General features: G+C 37.7%; 1 protein-coding gene across 1 annotated transcript; it reads right to left on the minus strand.

The window, feature by feature from the left end:
* Positions 1–1,687: 1,687 nt before the first annotated feature.
* Positions 1,688–17,193, minus strand: amx (almondex). Its single transcript, XM_067132984.1, has 6 exons — positions 17,034–17,193; positions 12,526–12,668; positions 10,516–10,671; positions 6,725–6,837; positions 2,831–2,974; positions 1,688–1,830 (listed from the first exon to the last, which is right to left on the minus strand). The coding sequence occupies exons 1-6, from the start codon at positions 17,104–17,106 to the stop codon at positions 1,695–1,697; spliced, it is 765 nt and encodes a 254-aa protein (XP_066989085.1). The 5' UTR covers positions 17,107–17,193; the 3' UTR covers positions 1,688–1,694.
* Positions 17,194–17,831: the final 638 nt, after the last annotated feature.

A 17,831-nucleotide genomic window follows, 5' to 3' on the forward strand; every position in this document is an offset into this window, starting at 1 on the left:
TGGAACGGTTTGCTAAAGTTGAGAGAGCACATCAAGGCGCTGTTGCATGTTACTGAGTCATTTATGAACAACGAAAAAACGTACTATGCAACCGACGATGGAATACCTCTTTAAGAGAACGACTCTTTAATATCTCCGATGTTGTGAGGGTGGCCGGGAGTATTGTCTCGAACCAGCATAATTTTGAAGAGGATTTTGTTTTCCCAACAATAATCTTTCACTTCTGGAATAAAGCAATGCACCAACCAGTCTTCGAATAGCATTGCAGTCATCCATGCTTTCTTGTTATGACGGTAATGCACAGGAAGAGTATGCTTGTCGATTCTCTTTAATGCCCTTGGATTTTCTGAGTGATAAATCATGAGCGGCTCAATTTTATACCCAGCCGCATTTCCCCCAAGCAGAAGTCAGTCAATCTTTGTATGCCTTAAACCCAGGGATCGTTGTTGCTTCTTTATGGATGTAAGACCGTTGAGGCATACGCTTCCAATACAGTCCTGTGTCGTCGACATTAAAGATTTGCTCCGGCAAGTACCCTTTTTCTTTAGTTCATCAAAAAGCATGCGAGCCTTTGTTTGAATGGTTAAGAGGCTGAGTGGCATATGCTTCTGTATCTGGTCCTCCATCCATGTGACCAGTAACTGCTCCATTCCTTCCAAAGACCCTATCCTCTTCTTTGATACAACTGTTGAATGAACTGAAGCAGATGCTCTTATAGCGTCCATTATCCATTTCTTGTCTTTAAGGATGGTGGATATCATTGACTGCGATAGATGCTCGTCACGTACGATTACCATGACAGGCTTTCCAGTGGCACGCTGGTTGATAATTTTCATTTTCCGCTCCAGAGTGATGGACTGCCTCTTCTTTTTTGCACTGCTGTTTGGCAGTTATACTGATACAAATTTGAGTTGTAAAGTTTACTCACAAACGCACAAAAATCGCAAATGAACACTGACCTACTTTAACTTCCTACACAGCGAGAGCAAGTGAGATCGGCTCAATGAATTAATGTACCTATTCCAGCCTCTTGGGCCAATGTATCATACACTGTACGCTGCCTGATTGTACGCTGTTGCCTGTGCCAGTCGAGTGCGAAATTTAAAAATACGTATTTTCAAAATATTGTCGTGTCGATATTAATTGCTACCCCATTGTAAAAGCGAATAATCTTAAAGTGAATTATTGTAACTCGAACAATACTTGTACTTTAAATTTTTCATTACCGTTACAACGTGTCACACTTGTAGTTGCATACTCTGACAGTGTTGAACTTTTCTAATTGGCTGTAAACCTAATATCTTGCCACACATCCAGGTCTACCCTCAAACAAAATGTTTTTCACTACTTTGCATTTTGTATGCTGGCTAACTTTAGATATTTTAAGAAAAGTGATCTTGCTACACTCTCACTCTTTTCCTGTTTCCTTCTCTCAGACTTGTGTTAACATTAGTACTATCTACAGTGTGCCATGCATGGTGCACTGTAAGGTGGTGTCCCCCCATGGAGATCTTGCCCAAACCACAGTTCTCCAAAATAAGGCGTCAGTGCACTGTATGAACACATTACCCATCACGTATATGTTCTAACAATTAAAATTTTCAAAATATAATTATTTCACTATATACTCACCTAAGATATTGTAAAATAATAATCAATAATATTTATATTTTTATTTCAACAATACCTTAACTTCATATATACAGGGACCCATCTGCTGGTCCTAAATACCTAATGGCAATTAATATTACATCCATGATTGTCCACACACCAAGACCACCGAAGCTAAACAACTTTCCAATACCTTCTTGCCAGTGCCCTAAGTAAAATCTGAAAAAAGTATTAATCTACATTATTACAAATACTGTAAGAATCTGTTTTCAAGTGCATGCTATCAGTTCCTTAATCTTACTTTCACTTTAGTGAATTTACTACACAATTATTGGAGTTTTTAAATCTCCAAAATCATAAAAGGAATTGCATTAATGAATACAAAAAATTATTTTAACAAATTTTGTTCCGGAATCTATGCTATTTTCTTAAGTAACCATTTTGATACAAACCCATCAACCACACTGAGCCAAACTCAAGCTCATGATGTCTTCACATAAGACAATTCTAAAGTCTTAAATATGGAAGAGGTAGTAGAGTGACAAGTGACTTTAGTAAATCATACCTAGGGACAATTGTTTTAGGATAATATCACACCACTTTCTATCTTGTTAATACGATGTGATATAAGGAGAATGAAGAAACAAGAGGTGGGTCTTTAGAGTATGATCAAATGATTTATGAAAGTTAGGCTTTATGTCAGTAAACTTAAATTTGTTCAGAGCACACCCATCAATCATATTAGGCTTGCAATGCTATTTTGGTAGGAGGATAAGCTGCTGAAAATCAAAGTCTTTGAAAAGAAATCAAAACTGTAATAGACAGCTAAGGGGAAAAGTTAGATCAAGTTTGTTATTAGTTAAATAAAATGTTTTCCTGGCTCTTTTCTATGCTACAGCTACAAAGGTCCTTGGGTATTTAAGTTTCAAAGCAATATCATAAATTATATATATATATATATATATATATATATATATATATATATATATATATATATATATATATATATATATATATATATATATATATATATATATATATATATATATTTCCTTGCCTATTTTTAATAAGTGCAGCCTGTTAATTTTTTTTACAGAAACTACAGTATTAGTAAAGCAGTGTGGTCACATAATCAAAATTAAAATCAACATCCAACAGGGTTTGAAGAAAAGCTTACACTTCAGTTCAATATGAAAATGAATCAACTGCAGTACTTAACCTGTCAGCACCAAAGCCTCCAAGAGTAATAGACAGAAGCAAGGCTGTTGACCATTTGTATCCAGATGTCCAATTACATGGTAACCTCTTTGGGAAACTACGATTCCCCAGACATAATATATCACTATTCACCGTACAATTTGACCTGAAAATAAAATTATTAAATAACACTCTGAAAAATTTTATACATTTGTTATTACAAAAATACTTAACAGAAAGTGTGTGAATATCAGGACTACAGTACAGTATATGTACATAAATAATTGTTACCTCGACAAAAATGAAATTTTTCAAAACCACTGCAAATTTTTCAAGCAAACTCAGTAGTTCAAATCGGTTTCTTTCTTGCATCAATATGGATTACAGATGCTTCAATCCACATTAAAAATTATGTTAATTTTTAGTCCAGTGTATGCATAAAGAGATCCAGTGGTCTCATGCAACCAGCAGAAAGTGGGGTTGGAAGGAGAAGTCTCATTATAAGTTATGGATCAATTTTCTAAAAAATACATTTCTTCCACAATAAACCCACACTTATGATCAGACCAAAATCACAATTAAAGTGAGATGGCTCAAGCTACTAAACACCCACAATTGGTAAATGAGACCTCCAGGACATGCTTGAAAGCACCTTATGATAAATCACTGGTGTCAAAAACTGTCTTCTATGACATGCAAGGAACCGAGACAAAACCCAGTAGGGAATGTAAATCTGAAAGTCTTATGATTTGTACGCTCAATTAGAATGTTCATCCTCTGCTTCAGACCTATGAGGGAAATACTGCAGGTAGAAGGCTCATACAAATACAGAGTTCCTGATGGTGACAAGGTAGCACTCATTCTGTAAATATTATGTTGAGAGTTTGCCATAATGGATAATAAGAGGAAAATGTGAGGAAACACAAACTTTGAATAACAACTTGTATTTTTCTAGGTATACAAACCAGAGCATTTTATATGGGAATATCTTTCAGCATGAGGTGGAAATCATTAAAAACCTTATTAATAAAGGTAGTTAACCATGTGATTAACAGGTGGAGATGGGAGGGTGAATGGAAAAGTATCCTTCTCTCACCAACCTTTGCCTTCATTTTGCCTACAGCCACAGAGATTGAGTAGGGTGGTTTAGGTGGGACTTAATATAAAAGTCTAGTTTGTAAGCCTCAGAAAAGTGTAACATTTTTGAATAACAATTTGCATCTTTCCTAGGTGTTCAAACCTGAGCTTATTATACTGGAGTACCTTTCAGCCTGAGCTACTTGTTCCTATAGGAATATAAACCACTGCCTGTTATATAGGAGACTTACCCCTTGGGTGGGGGGTCAGTCCCCTTTAACTGACTGGAGTTGAGAACCACCACAAAATTGCCATGATCCCGGTTGCCTTGCAAGCAAGTGAGGTCATGACTCCTGAACTCCTACCACTCTGGCAAATTAGTTGGCCAGAGCAGTAGGGCCCCGGGCCTGAGTGCCCCTTCTAAGGTGAGAAGGGGTTACTCAAGTAAGGAGCCATTCACAGAACCATGATGTATCCCACAGGAGACTCCATGTTGGAAGGCAGTTTGGTCCTGGTAAAACACAGAACTGGGTGCTGGACTCAACTCTACCTAGTCCCCTCCCCACCCTTGTTACAAGATGGGACAAGGGACTTGCCTCCCAGTCATCAATTTGGAGAGGAAGCCCAGAGCGTAATCATCTGTACCCTGCCTGACTTCAGTGGCTACTTTGGCCCAGATGCCACTCTCGAAAGGGGGAATGAGGATGGAATGGAATTAAGACATTTCACTTCCACCACCAGACTTAAACCAGGCTTAGGTACATCAGACAAGGTACAGCTCCTGTCAAAAACATTTTAGGAATGAAAATCTACGGTAATTCTTATATGCAGACAATCTGGTGATTACATCAGATTGAAGAAGAACTACAAGGAAGGTTAAGAGGGTGGCAGGAATATTTTGAATGGAGTGGTTATAGTTCCCGCAAGCAAGGAAGGGATAAGTTATTTAAACAAGGTAGAAGAGGCCTAGATTTAAAACAAGTAGAGAATTCAAAGTATTTATGATCTAATCTGAGACAGGAGGGAGGGTGTAAAGATGAAGTCAGAAGCAGGATAACAGCAGCTTTGGGGAAATGGAGGGAGATGGCAGGGGTAGTATGTGACAAAAGAATGCCAAATAAAACATAACTAAAGATCTGTTGTACCGTAATCATACCAGAGATGATGAATGGTTCAGAAAAATGGGCATTAAAAAGGAAGGGGAAACATAAGTTGGAGCAAAGATAGAGGAGAATAATGAGGCAGAATCTTGGGATCTCACAAGATGAGAGGCTGGAAAATATGAAATTAAGAAAAGTGCTGGAGTGTTAAAGAAAACTGACATGATATGATAGTCAAGACAGATGGTTTGGGCATATGGTGAGGATAAGTGAGGAGGAAGGAGTGAAGAGGGCTTGGAGTGGAACCTGTCAGGGGTAGAAGGTCAAGAGGGAGGCAAAAGGATTAGATGGCATGATAAAGTGAGGGAGAATCTAGAGAAGATGTTCTCGATAGACATAGATGGAGAAGATACATCAAGGCAGTGTGTGGAATTAAAAATTCCCTTCTCACGGTTTTTGTTGATTATGGGAAGGCATTCAATATCGTCCCCAGACCAATAATATGGAGGGTCTTTGTGTCAGTAAAGTATTCCTGTTAAATAGTGAAACTAACTGAAACTATCCTGGAAGGAAGTAGCTGCACAGTTAATGTTGATGGGGTCTTATCGAATGAAACTGCAATAAATAATGGAGTGTTACAAGGGAAGGTTATTTCCCCTTTCCTGCTGACATTCTCATAGATTTCATAATGAAAAAAGTGGTTGGAAATGGATGAGAAGGTTTAGATTGGAGTAATGATAAAACTTGCAACTCTGAATATGCAGATGGTGATGTTTTAATCAGCAAGATATTGCAGGAGTTACATCGCATGCTTAGTACAATGCATCACACACCTAGAGAACTCAAAATAAAACAGAAATATCGTTACATGGAAAAAGGACTACGCTGAATCTTTCAAATATTTAGAAACAATTATATAAGGTACAAGTTCTCTTTACTGAAAAACTAAAAAGGGCAATCCAACAATGGATAGGCTGAATAAGATTTGGAATTCAAATTGACTGAAACTGCATAGAAAAGTAAGACTATACATAAGGATAGTGCAATCTGTATTGCTAAATGGACATAAATCATGGTATAACAATTAAACTTTATCTAAAAGATATTGTCTATATGAGAATAAAGCTTTAGAAGAACATTAGGAGTCAGTTGGCAGAACAGTTATAAATTATACCATAAGGGAACTTACACAAGTTCCTTATGTAGATGAACATTGATGAAAGGAAGATGCAGAGGGCTTGGCCATATTGTTTGTTCAAACCCATGGGAGAATTCTCATATGATCATTTGGGAATCAGCCAAATACTTCACATGTTAAATGCAGTTTAATATACAAACGCTCATGATGGAACATAAGCCAATCATAAAGCCAGGGCTGAAAGTATTAGGTAGTTTTATCTGGTCCTCTGAATTATGACACTAAGAATCAAAGCTACTAAATGTTAGTTTTGCTTCTGTTAACTACAAAAACTTATCTGCTTCAAAGACAGAGAGAAAAAAGAGGGAACCTTCACGATTCCATATTATGTTTAACATGCTTGCTACAGAAACTATGAAGACTTAAGATTAAGAGCTTGTAATATTTGTCAGTATCTTACCTCATAATATTAATCTACCTTTTACACTATCATAACTTAATCCGGAAACAGGTATTCACAGGAATATGGAATAAAGTACTTGAAAAATAAAAAACTAGTGAACAGGCATGCAAGCAAGTAACAAAAACAGAAGTTTCTTACGTGAACATTTCTCTAGGTGAGCTGACAGCTTGACAATTGTCAGTGCCTTCACAAGTATGTTCCCAATGTTCAGTTTGGTAGCAATAACGGCATGTCATATTCATGCTAATTTCCTGTAAAAGAGACTGTGGTTTCAAATGGCATTTACGAAAAACTTCTTTACATATTAAAACAACAAAAACCTTATCTGTAGTAAAATACAACTAAACTATGGTTTACCAGTGTTTCCCTATTAAAATATAGTCACAAAGCAATTTACTAAAGTCATCTATTCCTTGTGGACTAAAGGGTAATTTGTATTCTTCACCACGGATCTTCATAAAAATGTGACATTTCCTAAAGAAGTAACTTAAAATAACTGTTTATAATTAATATACCATAAAAATATCGTTTAGATTTTATATATTTTAAATTTAAAAAAAAGAAGCTTCCTTACAACTAAACATTATCAAATATTAAATTACCGTACATATTCAAGTTCTGAAAATTTTTGCATGTGATATGAAAGTGTTACATAGTCCAGAAATAAATTATTATAGCAACATCAACATTTCTGAATAGCTTTTCCTCTGAATTCTCATCCGGTATACATCTTTATATATCCGAGCTTTCTATGATGTCCTGGACATTCACACAGGTCCTGGTCTTGCTACTTTCATATCTGCCGTATTACTTTTCTGACTAGCTGTTCCTCATCCCTTCTCATTGCATGTACAGACCATTCGAATCCTTGAGATCTCCATTTTCCAGCAAAATCACATCTGCCACTTCCTCATTCGCAATATGATCTTCGCCTGGCACTCTAGTCATGAATCTTAGCACTCTACAGCATAACTTTTCAAAATCTCCACTTTCTTTGTCAGCAAAGATCTGAAGTTTTTGCTCGGTTTTCGTGGGGTATTATTATTAACCTGTAATTTAGCTATTTCATTTCACTTTACCTATTCAATTTTTTTTTCTAATTTGCTTGGCGTCTTGTCAATGCCTAATACACAGTTCATTGTCCCCAAGTAACAGAAATGTTCCACATCTTCTGAGACCTGGCCCCCTACCACAACATAGTGCTCCAGCCCCCTCTATTTCCCATAAGCTCTTACACTATGTAATTACTGTACTTGTTTTACACTAAATCCATCACTTTAGGTCTGCTTTAAGGTGCATCAATTCCTTTTCCAGACATGCTCAAAAATGAATCCAGCTTTAGCCCAGCCAAGTCATACTAAGTGTGTCTAAGTTAGAACAGACCTACTAACTCTGCCCCAAAGAACTTGTTAAGTACATATTCATTTTTCCTTAGCTGATTTATGATGTTTTAGCCTATTTCCTTATCAAGGTGATTTTTTTACCTTAATGATAATAAGCTAGGTTCAAAAGGCTTTAAAAACTGTTTTATGTTCCAGTTATTTGAACTTCTTGGTGAGCTTCTCTCTGTTACTGCCGCAACTCAAGGTACAGCTGTTTTTTACTTAAAACAACTGTTTGAGACAGTAATTTAGTGTCAAGAGCCCTCTTAACATGATATTATAAACTTACTAAATAACTAATTTATATTAAATTTTCATAACAGATTAGCTAAGATGCATCAGCACTTCTCACAGGCATTGCAGGTATTTCATGTCTAGCTTAGAGAGAAAATTCCAACTATTATGTAATGCCTGAGGCATCAAGCTTGTAGCCCAGATGTGCCTTGTGAAGTAAGAAGGACTGATCCTAGTCCAGGTGTCAATTACTTAATGGTGGGAAGCATTACAGGCACCACAATAGCTCAAATAAGGGCTCATTATCCTCTGCTCCTGATAAAGTCTTTAACCCCATTCCAGTTTCATCTACTCTCAGTGGTCTACTAGTTCAGTTCCTGCAACTTCAAAGGTCTTCAAAACAGGGAAGCTTGAAAACTAAACTATGCTTTTGCTTCACTGCATGAGCAAATGGAATTGAGCTTACTTAAGCTTTTCAAGAGTACCATTGTGGAGACTGACTCCTTAGCATCAAATGCGAGTGGGCAGAGTAGTGAGCCCAGTGGTCATAGCACAGCTGCCTCTTAGGCTTGGTTTATCTAATGGTATACTGACTACTCTTTCATCTAACAGGAGTAGTTGCCAAAAAAAAGTAACGAAAGCATGCATTTGCTCTCTGATTCAATTTAAAAACGTTGTCAGGACAAAAAAGCTTCAGGAATTTGCAAGTGCTACCACACTGCCTGATCCTTTATCACTTTTGTTCTTCAGTGTCTAGCAGCCAGCCCTTATAAGATTACTTTACAGCAGTCTCATGCCTCTGGACATGAATCAAGAGATTCCCCCTCATAGAATACAAAAACTTGAAAAGTGGAAGTACTCAAACCATCATATCTACACATCTATTAGTGTAAGTTTTAGCAGTTTTGCTTCTCATAACTGCTTTCAGTTTCCTACTCCTGGTCGACTAGTTATTCAACCTCTACCACTGGAAAAATTATGCCCTTAAGAATGGAGTTTTTAATCAACGTTTATCTTAGCTACTGCTAAGAATTTTCAATATCAGCAAAGAGATTTTTCGGGTTTTCTGTAAATTCTCTTCTGTCTCCTGAAGTTTTATGTCACAGGGTTAATGTGTCTCAGGACTGTATATCAGTATGTTAGGGGAACCAGCAAGCTGGTGTCTCCAAAATTCACTGTATGGTCTTCTTATTCCTGATGTGGTTTGGGTGGCGGCTCGGACCTGCTTCTCTGCGTCCTGGATAACCCGAGATCCATATGTATATGTACAACAGTACCTCAGACACAATAGTTACTTTACTGGAAATGAGTCATAGCATGCCATAGTGACTTCAGTTTTTCTGTATCTAGAAATGGAGGGATGGCACAAAGGCTCACCATCATGCTAACAATATTGTCCTGCCATCTTTAAGACTCATCCCTAAAAGAAACATAGACAAAATGGTTCTGAAAATAAAAGAACCATTCTCTAATATTCCCTCCTTCTACAGTTAAAAGTTAGAAAAGAAAAAAACTATAAGTCTATATCATTAATTACTTGCTCAACATGGATAATGCAACAGTCATGACACTGCAACCTTATTTACTCTAAAAAAAAAAGAAAGAAACAAGAACACACAATTTCCATTCATAAAACTCCAACTGCCTTAAGTTGTAAAATAGCATGTCAGTTATAAAAAAAATGACACAGCAACTCTTGACTACCTTGGAAAATGGATCAATACTAAAAGCTACTTCCATATTTATCAATCAGCATTTTATCAATAAACAATTTAAATGGAAGTTAATTTTCCCTTTTTTCTGGTAAACTCCTCAAGACAAGATGGTTAGAAACTTTTGAAAACTGCAGTACCCAAGGTCATGTAAACAAACAAAATGCCTCATCTCCTTTTACATTCCAACCCATACTGCACCCCTGATTGCCACCATGCTATTTACAATACTGGGAGTCTAACAGGCAGGGTACAAAACTGTTACTGTATCCCAAGCCTTTATGATCATTTATGGTACTCCAATTTCAAAGGTCTAATTTTCCCATCTCTCAGACAGAAGGCCCACATTTATTATGATTAAATATCTACTGTAGATAAAACAATGAAATTTCTATAGATAACCACAAAATTTGTTAGACTAACCTATCATTCAGCAAAATGCTTAAAACTTGTGTCACACTCTTGATAGGGAATGACCAAAGGCTGCACTGAATACATAACCTGATATCACATGGTCGTGACAGAATGAAAAATTACCACTTTCCAATCATTACATTCTATAACCTAGAAAAATACCATACAACTGAAACTTGTACTGTACCTCACATGATGATGATTTTTCTCTTGGATAACATTTAACCTCTACTTCTTGCCCATAAACACAAGTACAGTTGAAGCTACACTCAAAACAATCTTTTGGAAGGTTAGCACAGGATACATCCTGGGGACATTTGTTTCGGTTGTGTCCAGAGCGATCCTGAAAAAACATAATCAATATTAAATGATGAATGTTTGACAGCAAAAAAAAATTTAGAAACACAACATGCAGATTGAGAATTCTTCATCCGCAATGCTTGGGACTGGAAGTTGTTTGAATTTGAGATTTTTCCAGATTTTGGAATATGGTACAAGTCCTCTAATCCACATCAGGATCAAGAGTGTTCCAGATAACAAAGACGGGTGGTAGATGGGCACTTTGATGAGAGGCTCTGGTGTCTATACCTACAAAAATACAAATCACTCTAAAATTTGTAATTTGTCCCTATGGAAATACAAACCATTGCCTTTTATGTAGTAGTCTCACACCTTAGGTGAGAGGCTGATTCTGCCAACAAAATAGATGCTGAGAAAGCCACTTGGGACATACCATGATCCAATTCATAGGGGAGCAATGACTCCTGTAACCTTGGCCCAAGATAGATGAAGAGCCTCACTCAAGTAAGCAAAAGACTGAAGAGCCATGTGTTAATCCCATAAGGGTTGGAAAAGATTGGAAGATAGCTATATCAAGGGATTAGAATGTGGCTCTACTGCCAACTAGTACTACCCTTGTAAAAGGAAGAGCCAAGGGAGTCACAACTTAGTTGCTAAGCTGCTACTCTGAAGAAGAAGGAAGAAGGAAGAATAAAGAGGAGCTAGTCAATCTACTATTAGACTGCAGCAAAGGCATGAGTAAGAACCTACGTCTACAAACTTACTGATTTACTCAAACAACAAACACACAGGTCAATAGCTCTTGTGAACGGAAATGGAGTGCCTGATACGAGGCAAACAAAACAGAGGTCAGAGTACAATCAACTGTGTTTGTTGGAGGATGTAAAGATGCAAATAAATCAATATACATGACACAAATGAATGCTGACATTGTAAGGCTTGCACTAAGAAGATATATTTAACATAACACAACAATATGAATGATAATATATGTACAAAAGATGCGTGACATTTGTTGTGTTTCTTGTATGCATGTACTTGGCACACAAAGATGCTTGTTGTGAGGAGATTACCCGGCTGGGTAAAATTGATGGTGTGTGGGTCCTTGTGGGACCCTACAAGACCCTTATTCCATGAGATTTCACTCAAGTTGTGTGACTGACTACCATTCGAAACATGTTAAGCTCATCTGATGCATTACAAAGCCAGAAAGATGGGAGATGTTGCTAAACACTTATTTCTTGTGTTTGCCAGTTCTTGCAAAAGTCACCAACACTATCGATGTAAGAGATCTGGTTCTACTTGGTAGCTACATGGCTCACACCAGGTATAGAAGCCTCTTGTCCAAACTACCAGAAGTTCTGAGAGAGAGGAAACAAAAGCTCGTCTCTCTCGTCAAACTGTCAATTACTAAGTTTAGCCATAAACCGATGAATTAACAATCACAAGAGCAATTCCAACCCTCTGACTACTTGATGAGGAGGCTCTGACACTCACAACAGACTTCATCAAGAAACAACAGTCCTGTGAGTGAGGTCTCAGTTTGAGGCCTGTCTCAAAGGCTAAAAGGAGCCAAGTAGGCGAATGCTTCTTATCCCTCTTTCTTCTACTAAACATCTCCCATTGAAAGGGAAACCAACCAATGCATAAATTGATTGGTCTGTCTTATAGAACCCAGGGGGACCATGAGAGTGCAACTCCTTTGAGGACACGCAGCGGCTACCAAAAATAGATTTTCCCTATGTCAAAACCTGTTTTATCAGCACAGTACTGTGCAACAAAGTATTCTGTTCAGTTTCAGATTAATCCTCAACAACTATACTCTTAATTACAAGTTTTTTTTTTTTGGTCCATTGTAATACATATATCATAGACAGTTCAAAATATCATCTCTTACCACACATGATTCAGGAACAACCACTGTTTGGGAAGTTGTAGATGTAGAAGATGCTCCATAAATATTGCTGAAAGGGGTGTCATTTTTGTTTCCGTCAGTCATATCATTTTCCTTCCCATCTCTGTCTTGAGAGTCAATACCCTCTGAAAAAAAAATTGCATTAAATAGATAATCGTGTATGAGTACATGACTAGAACATACATTGGTAGTTTACAGCACAGCACAGATGCAACGTGCTTATAACAGTTAGTTCATTTATAATCAGCAAAATCATAAATAAATCTTTGATGGAATTTCCTTTCCAGGCCTTTTACTAAAATTAATCCTTCTCACATGCACATACCATCACAATCTTGGAAATGTCAATTTATTTTCCAACCTCTAGACAGCACACCTCAGCATTCTGTATATATATTGTGTCATAATCCAATTTTTTCTTAAAAGTGTCCACACAGGTAAGCTATGCCTTATACATGGGTCGCAGATCTATGTTCTATTTACTACGAGGGTACTCTCATTCACCAGAAGACCAGCAATACCTTATTTATTCATTCAGACATCTGCTTCACAATCAAGCACGCCACCAAGGTAACAAAAAAATTGCAAATTTTTTATAATTTGTATTTTCCTTGGATATACAAACCAGAACCTTTTAAAATAGGAGTATGCCAGGCGTAAGGTAGATATGGTCTCGAAGCTTTGGTAACAAGGTAGTTAACTGCGGCAAGAAGGTGAAGGGTAGGTACCACCCAATCACCTGTCAGTAACCAGCATTGTATAAAAGGCTCTGGTTTGTAAACACTAGCACCACAACTTAGGCAATTTCATTACAAACGAAGTTATACCTGAATCTAGAAAAATAAAAATCACATTTTGTACTTGACAGCATGAACCAGTAAGCTCAGTAGACACACAAGATGCTGAAATAAATGCTACTGACACTTGCTTACCTGTCGAACTATAGAAGCGTGGGTTCTTTGTTTCAACTGTAACTGACTTATCATGCCCCACTCTGTGCTGTTTTCCCACTCACGTGATCATTTACCATGTTTGTCTGCCCCATACAAAGCCTGCGCTTCATATCAAAGTGTAAATGTTTGTGTCTGGCATAATTCATTAAATAACATCCTAACTCAGCTAGTCTAGTGCAGGGTATGTTTTTGCTGCACTACTCTTTGAGTGTGTTTCCATTATTACCAAGTTTTTGTTTAATAATATCATGATCATTCATATAAAGTTTAAATACCTTATTCATATGCCTTTTAAAGGAAGTCAATTTTCACAGAAGGTGTCAAGGGAAATTCAATGATTAAATGTCCATACAAACATTCTGTTTTCATTCTTTCTGAGTGAATATTTAAATTACAGTACTGTAGTTCTTAGATATCAATTAATAATAGTATACATTTAGATTCTATAAAGTACTGTATACTTTTTAATGTGCTGCTTTACACAAAAAAGGAATACTGTACTTTCATGAATATAATGAATGCTTCTGTATAATGAATGCTTCTGCATTAGAAAGCATACAAGAAAGGAGGTGAAAAACTGACTTCCTTTTAATTTGACAATTCTCGTCTATTCCAATGTTAAGTGGAAACTTTATCTTTTAAAAGGTTAGTTTACTGTTTACAAAAAAAATATATATATTAATTAGGAGAACAAAGTTTTAACATATACCTGTACAATGCATGACCAAATCAGATATTGGAAAAATCTGAATGATTTCCTGTCAATGTTTAATGACAAGGTTAATCTGTCTGTCACCTCAGTGTTCACTTCTGCCAGACAAATTTCTTACATATACACATTTGGAAAATATTTACTATTTTCATAATTGAGGAAGGACATATATTATGTTAAGAGTGGGTACGATACAAAACATGCAATCTCTTGAATTTTATAACTGTTGGAAGTAAGAGGTAAGCTGAAATGTTCTGAGCTTTGTTGCTCAAACTACTTATTTTTTTTATACTGCATTAAGATTTACAATAATTACATTTCTAATCGTGTACCAATGATTGGGGGTCTTAAAAGCTGTGTAATAGTAATGAATGCAACAATAAACGTGGGCATAATAACAGATTAAGAATGTATCTTTTGCACTGCATGTGTGTTCAAGTGTGCTTGCCTGCTGATTTTATACAGAGCAAGCAAATACCATTTTGTACTAGCATTCTGAGATCTCCATATTAATTTTGTATAACATATACAGATACTGTATACTGTACAAATTCCTTCCAATGTCAAAAACATGTCAGAAGCCACTTGAGCTTCCTCTAGTTATATTGCTGATTGAGGCCTTGTATAATTTGTAATGCCTGATCTGAATAGCGTGCACATCTAGAACGGGGATTGGTATCACTTTCAATGTAACACGAAGCCCTACTAGGTTGATTAAGGCCTTGTATAATTTGTTATGGCTAGGTATCTAGTTAGGTTAGTAAAATTCCAGGTTTTTGTAATAGGTTAGGTTGTAAAATCCCTTTTGAAATGAGGTTTCCTTAATCCCTTTGAACATGTGCAGAACCATTCCACAACAACATGACTGTCATGACAGTCCGGTCTTTCTCCCAGCGATTTCCCCAACCCAAAACCCAGCATTCCCAAAGGGTCCCCAACCATGTTGGAAAGAGATATGAGTTTAATTATAACTGACCAACAATAAAACAACAACACCTCCTTCATCAACAACACTAAAAGTAGAAGAAAAGCCAATTTCCAGGGTAATAGTCTGTGCAGACCTGTTCTATAGTTTTACCATTTTTGATAACTTATTTGTTTTGCTAGCAAATGGACACACCAACCACAATTATCAGGTCCTAACCCTGGAACACGGTATTAGTTCGAAAACATTCCATAAACTTACATTATTCTGAATGAGAAATACCAATAGGATTAATTTCCTCGTATTTCACTCATTTTGTGTTTTCCCTCCCAAAAACCCCACTTTCATACTGTGGTCCCCGAAATGAAAGCATTCGTTTTCTACTGAAACAAATGCCAGATGTGTTCCATAAACACATTAAAACATAGGCAAATGACATTCTAAGATTCAAAATGCAATAATGGCCTAAAGTGAAATTGTACCAAGGTATTTCTAAGTATTAACTCCGCACAGACTGTACGGAACAGTTCAGTGAGTACGACAGTCATTAGGGAGCCATATGTTCAAGAAGGGATTGGCTAAGAAAATCTATGGAGCACCTACAGTTTAGGTTGGCAAGGCTGTTGTCTGCCAGTTTTCTAGTCAGGCCCCACCACCAGGTGGCAGCAGGTTCCGTCTAGGAAACTGGCAGACAAATACAAACAAGATGGCGGCGATTCGGAAGCCAATGTGTCCCAGCATTTTCATAAAAAACAGGCCTAACCTTTCCCATAGCGCTAGGTCCTGACCTAACCAGAAGTAACCTAACCTAACCTAAAACAGGACGGTGTGCCCTAACCTGGCCGGGGGGGCTTGGCCCCCCCCTGGACCCCCCAGTAAAGCCAGCTAACACAATTCATCCAAAATGCAAGGTTGCGACCTAACCAGAACGAACCAACCTAACCTTAAACAAGACGGCATGCCACCCCGCCAGAAAGCCACTAAAATGCTTAACCTGAAAGTGATCAGAAACCCCATTAACGTTAGCAGAAGTCGGAATCATCGGAGAAATCGGACAGTGGCTCGATTCTTCTTCGCTTTTGGGCTGGGACGGCTGGTTTTGGCGTGATCTGGACGACTGGAATAGGCGGAACAGGGACGGGTGTAATTGATGAATCCGTTTGTGAATGAGAATTAAAATGGTCCTAAATGGAAGGTGCGAACCAGAGAAGAACGAGCCACTCCGAATGGATCTGTGTTTCCTGCAGTGGCGTGCGTTACAACACCACTGGAAACTGTCGCCACGTTTCATTAGAAATACCAGTAAAGAGCGTTCGTCGTTGCACAGCACTCCTAGATCTAGGATAGTCACCGGGTTTGCGGCGGCAAATTGCACGTGGGAGGGATGCGCGGACTGGACGGACGACATCTCAGCAAACTGGCAAGAGACTGGGTCAGATGCTGGGGCACGCGGGTTGCGGGGTCGCGAGCAGGGTCGGGTCGCGGAACTACCTACCTCGGCGGAGTTATTGTAGCCCGGGCAGATGGTGCAACGCGGCCTGGCAACCGAAACTGTAAACTACCCAAATCCATTATAAAAGGAACCATACCAACCTAAAGTATCTTAACCTAAACCCAGTGGGCCGTGTTACTTAGCCGGGGGGGGCAGACCCCCCGTAAAAGAAACCACTTTTTACCAAAAGTTTCCCTGTAAAACTGCGAATGGGCAAAAACCCATAAAAAAACAAGGACAAATGACATTCCAAAACTCAAAATGCGATAATGGCCTCCGCTGAAGTGAAATAGTAAGTTAATACCAATTCCATTTTCCTAATCCGGTCTTCCAGGCTTATACGATCCCATGTTCCACTAAAAAATAAGTAATTTGATCCATAAAAATCACAGTTTGTGAACAGCCTACCTGTTAATGATAAGAAATGGGAGGTAAAGGCTAAAAACGTAATTAAAAAGCCTGAGAGTCTCGGCTGATACATGGTTTACGTTTTTGACATTGTTATGAGTTTACGTCGAAGGAAGCGATTGTCAGTGCTTTGCCTTTGCAACGGCTCCTCAGTTGAGTGTGTCGTGTTTTATTAGTTTTTAGTTATTTCCCTCTTTTAGTTATTTCCCTCATTCTCCGTTGTCTTTTTCTATACTGCCGAATGATTTGGGACCTTTTAGTTATTTCCCTCTTTTATTTTCCGTCGTCTTTTTCTATACCATCGAATAATTTGGGATCATAATTCTTTCACACAGCTTCTGTCCAATTTCTAACGCTATCTCTCCTATTTCCTTTACGTCCCCGTGCTTTCTAAATTTAGTATCTCTATTATTCTAACATTTGATTTCTCTCAACTTTCTGTCCATGAGCTACGATATTAATTTTCGATCCATGAGACATTTCTTCAACTTTTGTGTACATATTTCTTATGTTTTGAACAACTTTGTTGCAAAAGCTGCGTCAGGCCCTAGCAAGGGATGAATGCTAGTCCTATGTGAGTTTTTGAGGCGTCATATCCATAAGTAAAACTTAGATTTTTAATATGGCATAAAGGTTAGGTTAGCCATAATCATGCTTCTGGAAACGGGCCTTGGTTAAAGTTTCATGGGCCGCGGCGCGTACACCATTATACCGGGACCACCGAAAGATAGATCAATTTTCGGTGGCCTTGAATATACGCTGTAGCGGCTGTAGGGAAAACTCGATTGTGCCGAAGAA

This window comes from Macrobrachium rosenbergii, chromosome 32 (assembly GCF_040412425.1).
Source record: "Macrobrachium rosenbergii isolate ZJJX-2024 chromosome 32, ASM4041242v1, whole genome shotgun sequence".
Taxonomy (NCBI): domain Eukaryota; kingdom Metazoa; phylum Arthropoda; class Malacostraca; order Decapoda; family Palaemonidae; genus Macrobrachium; species Macrobrachium rosenbergii.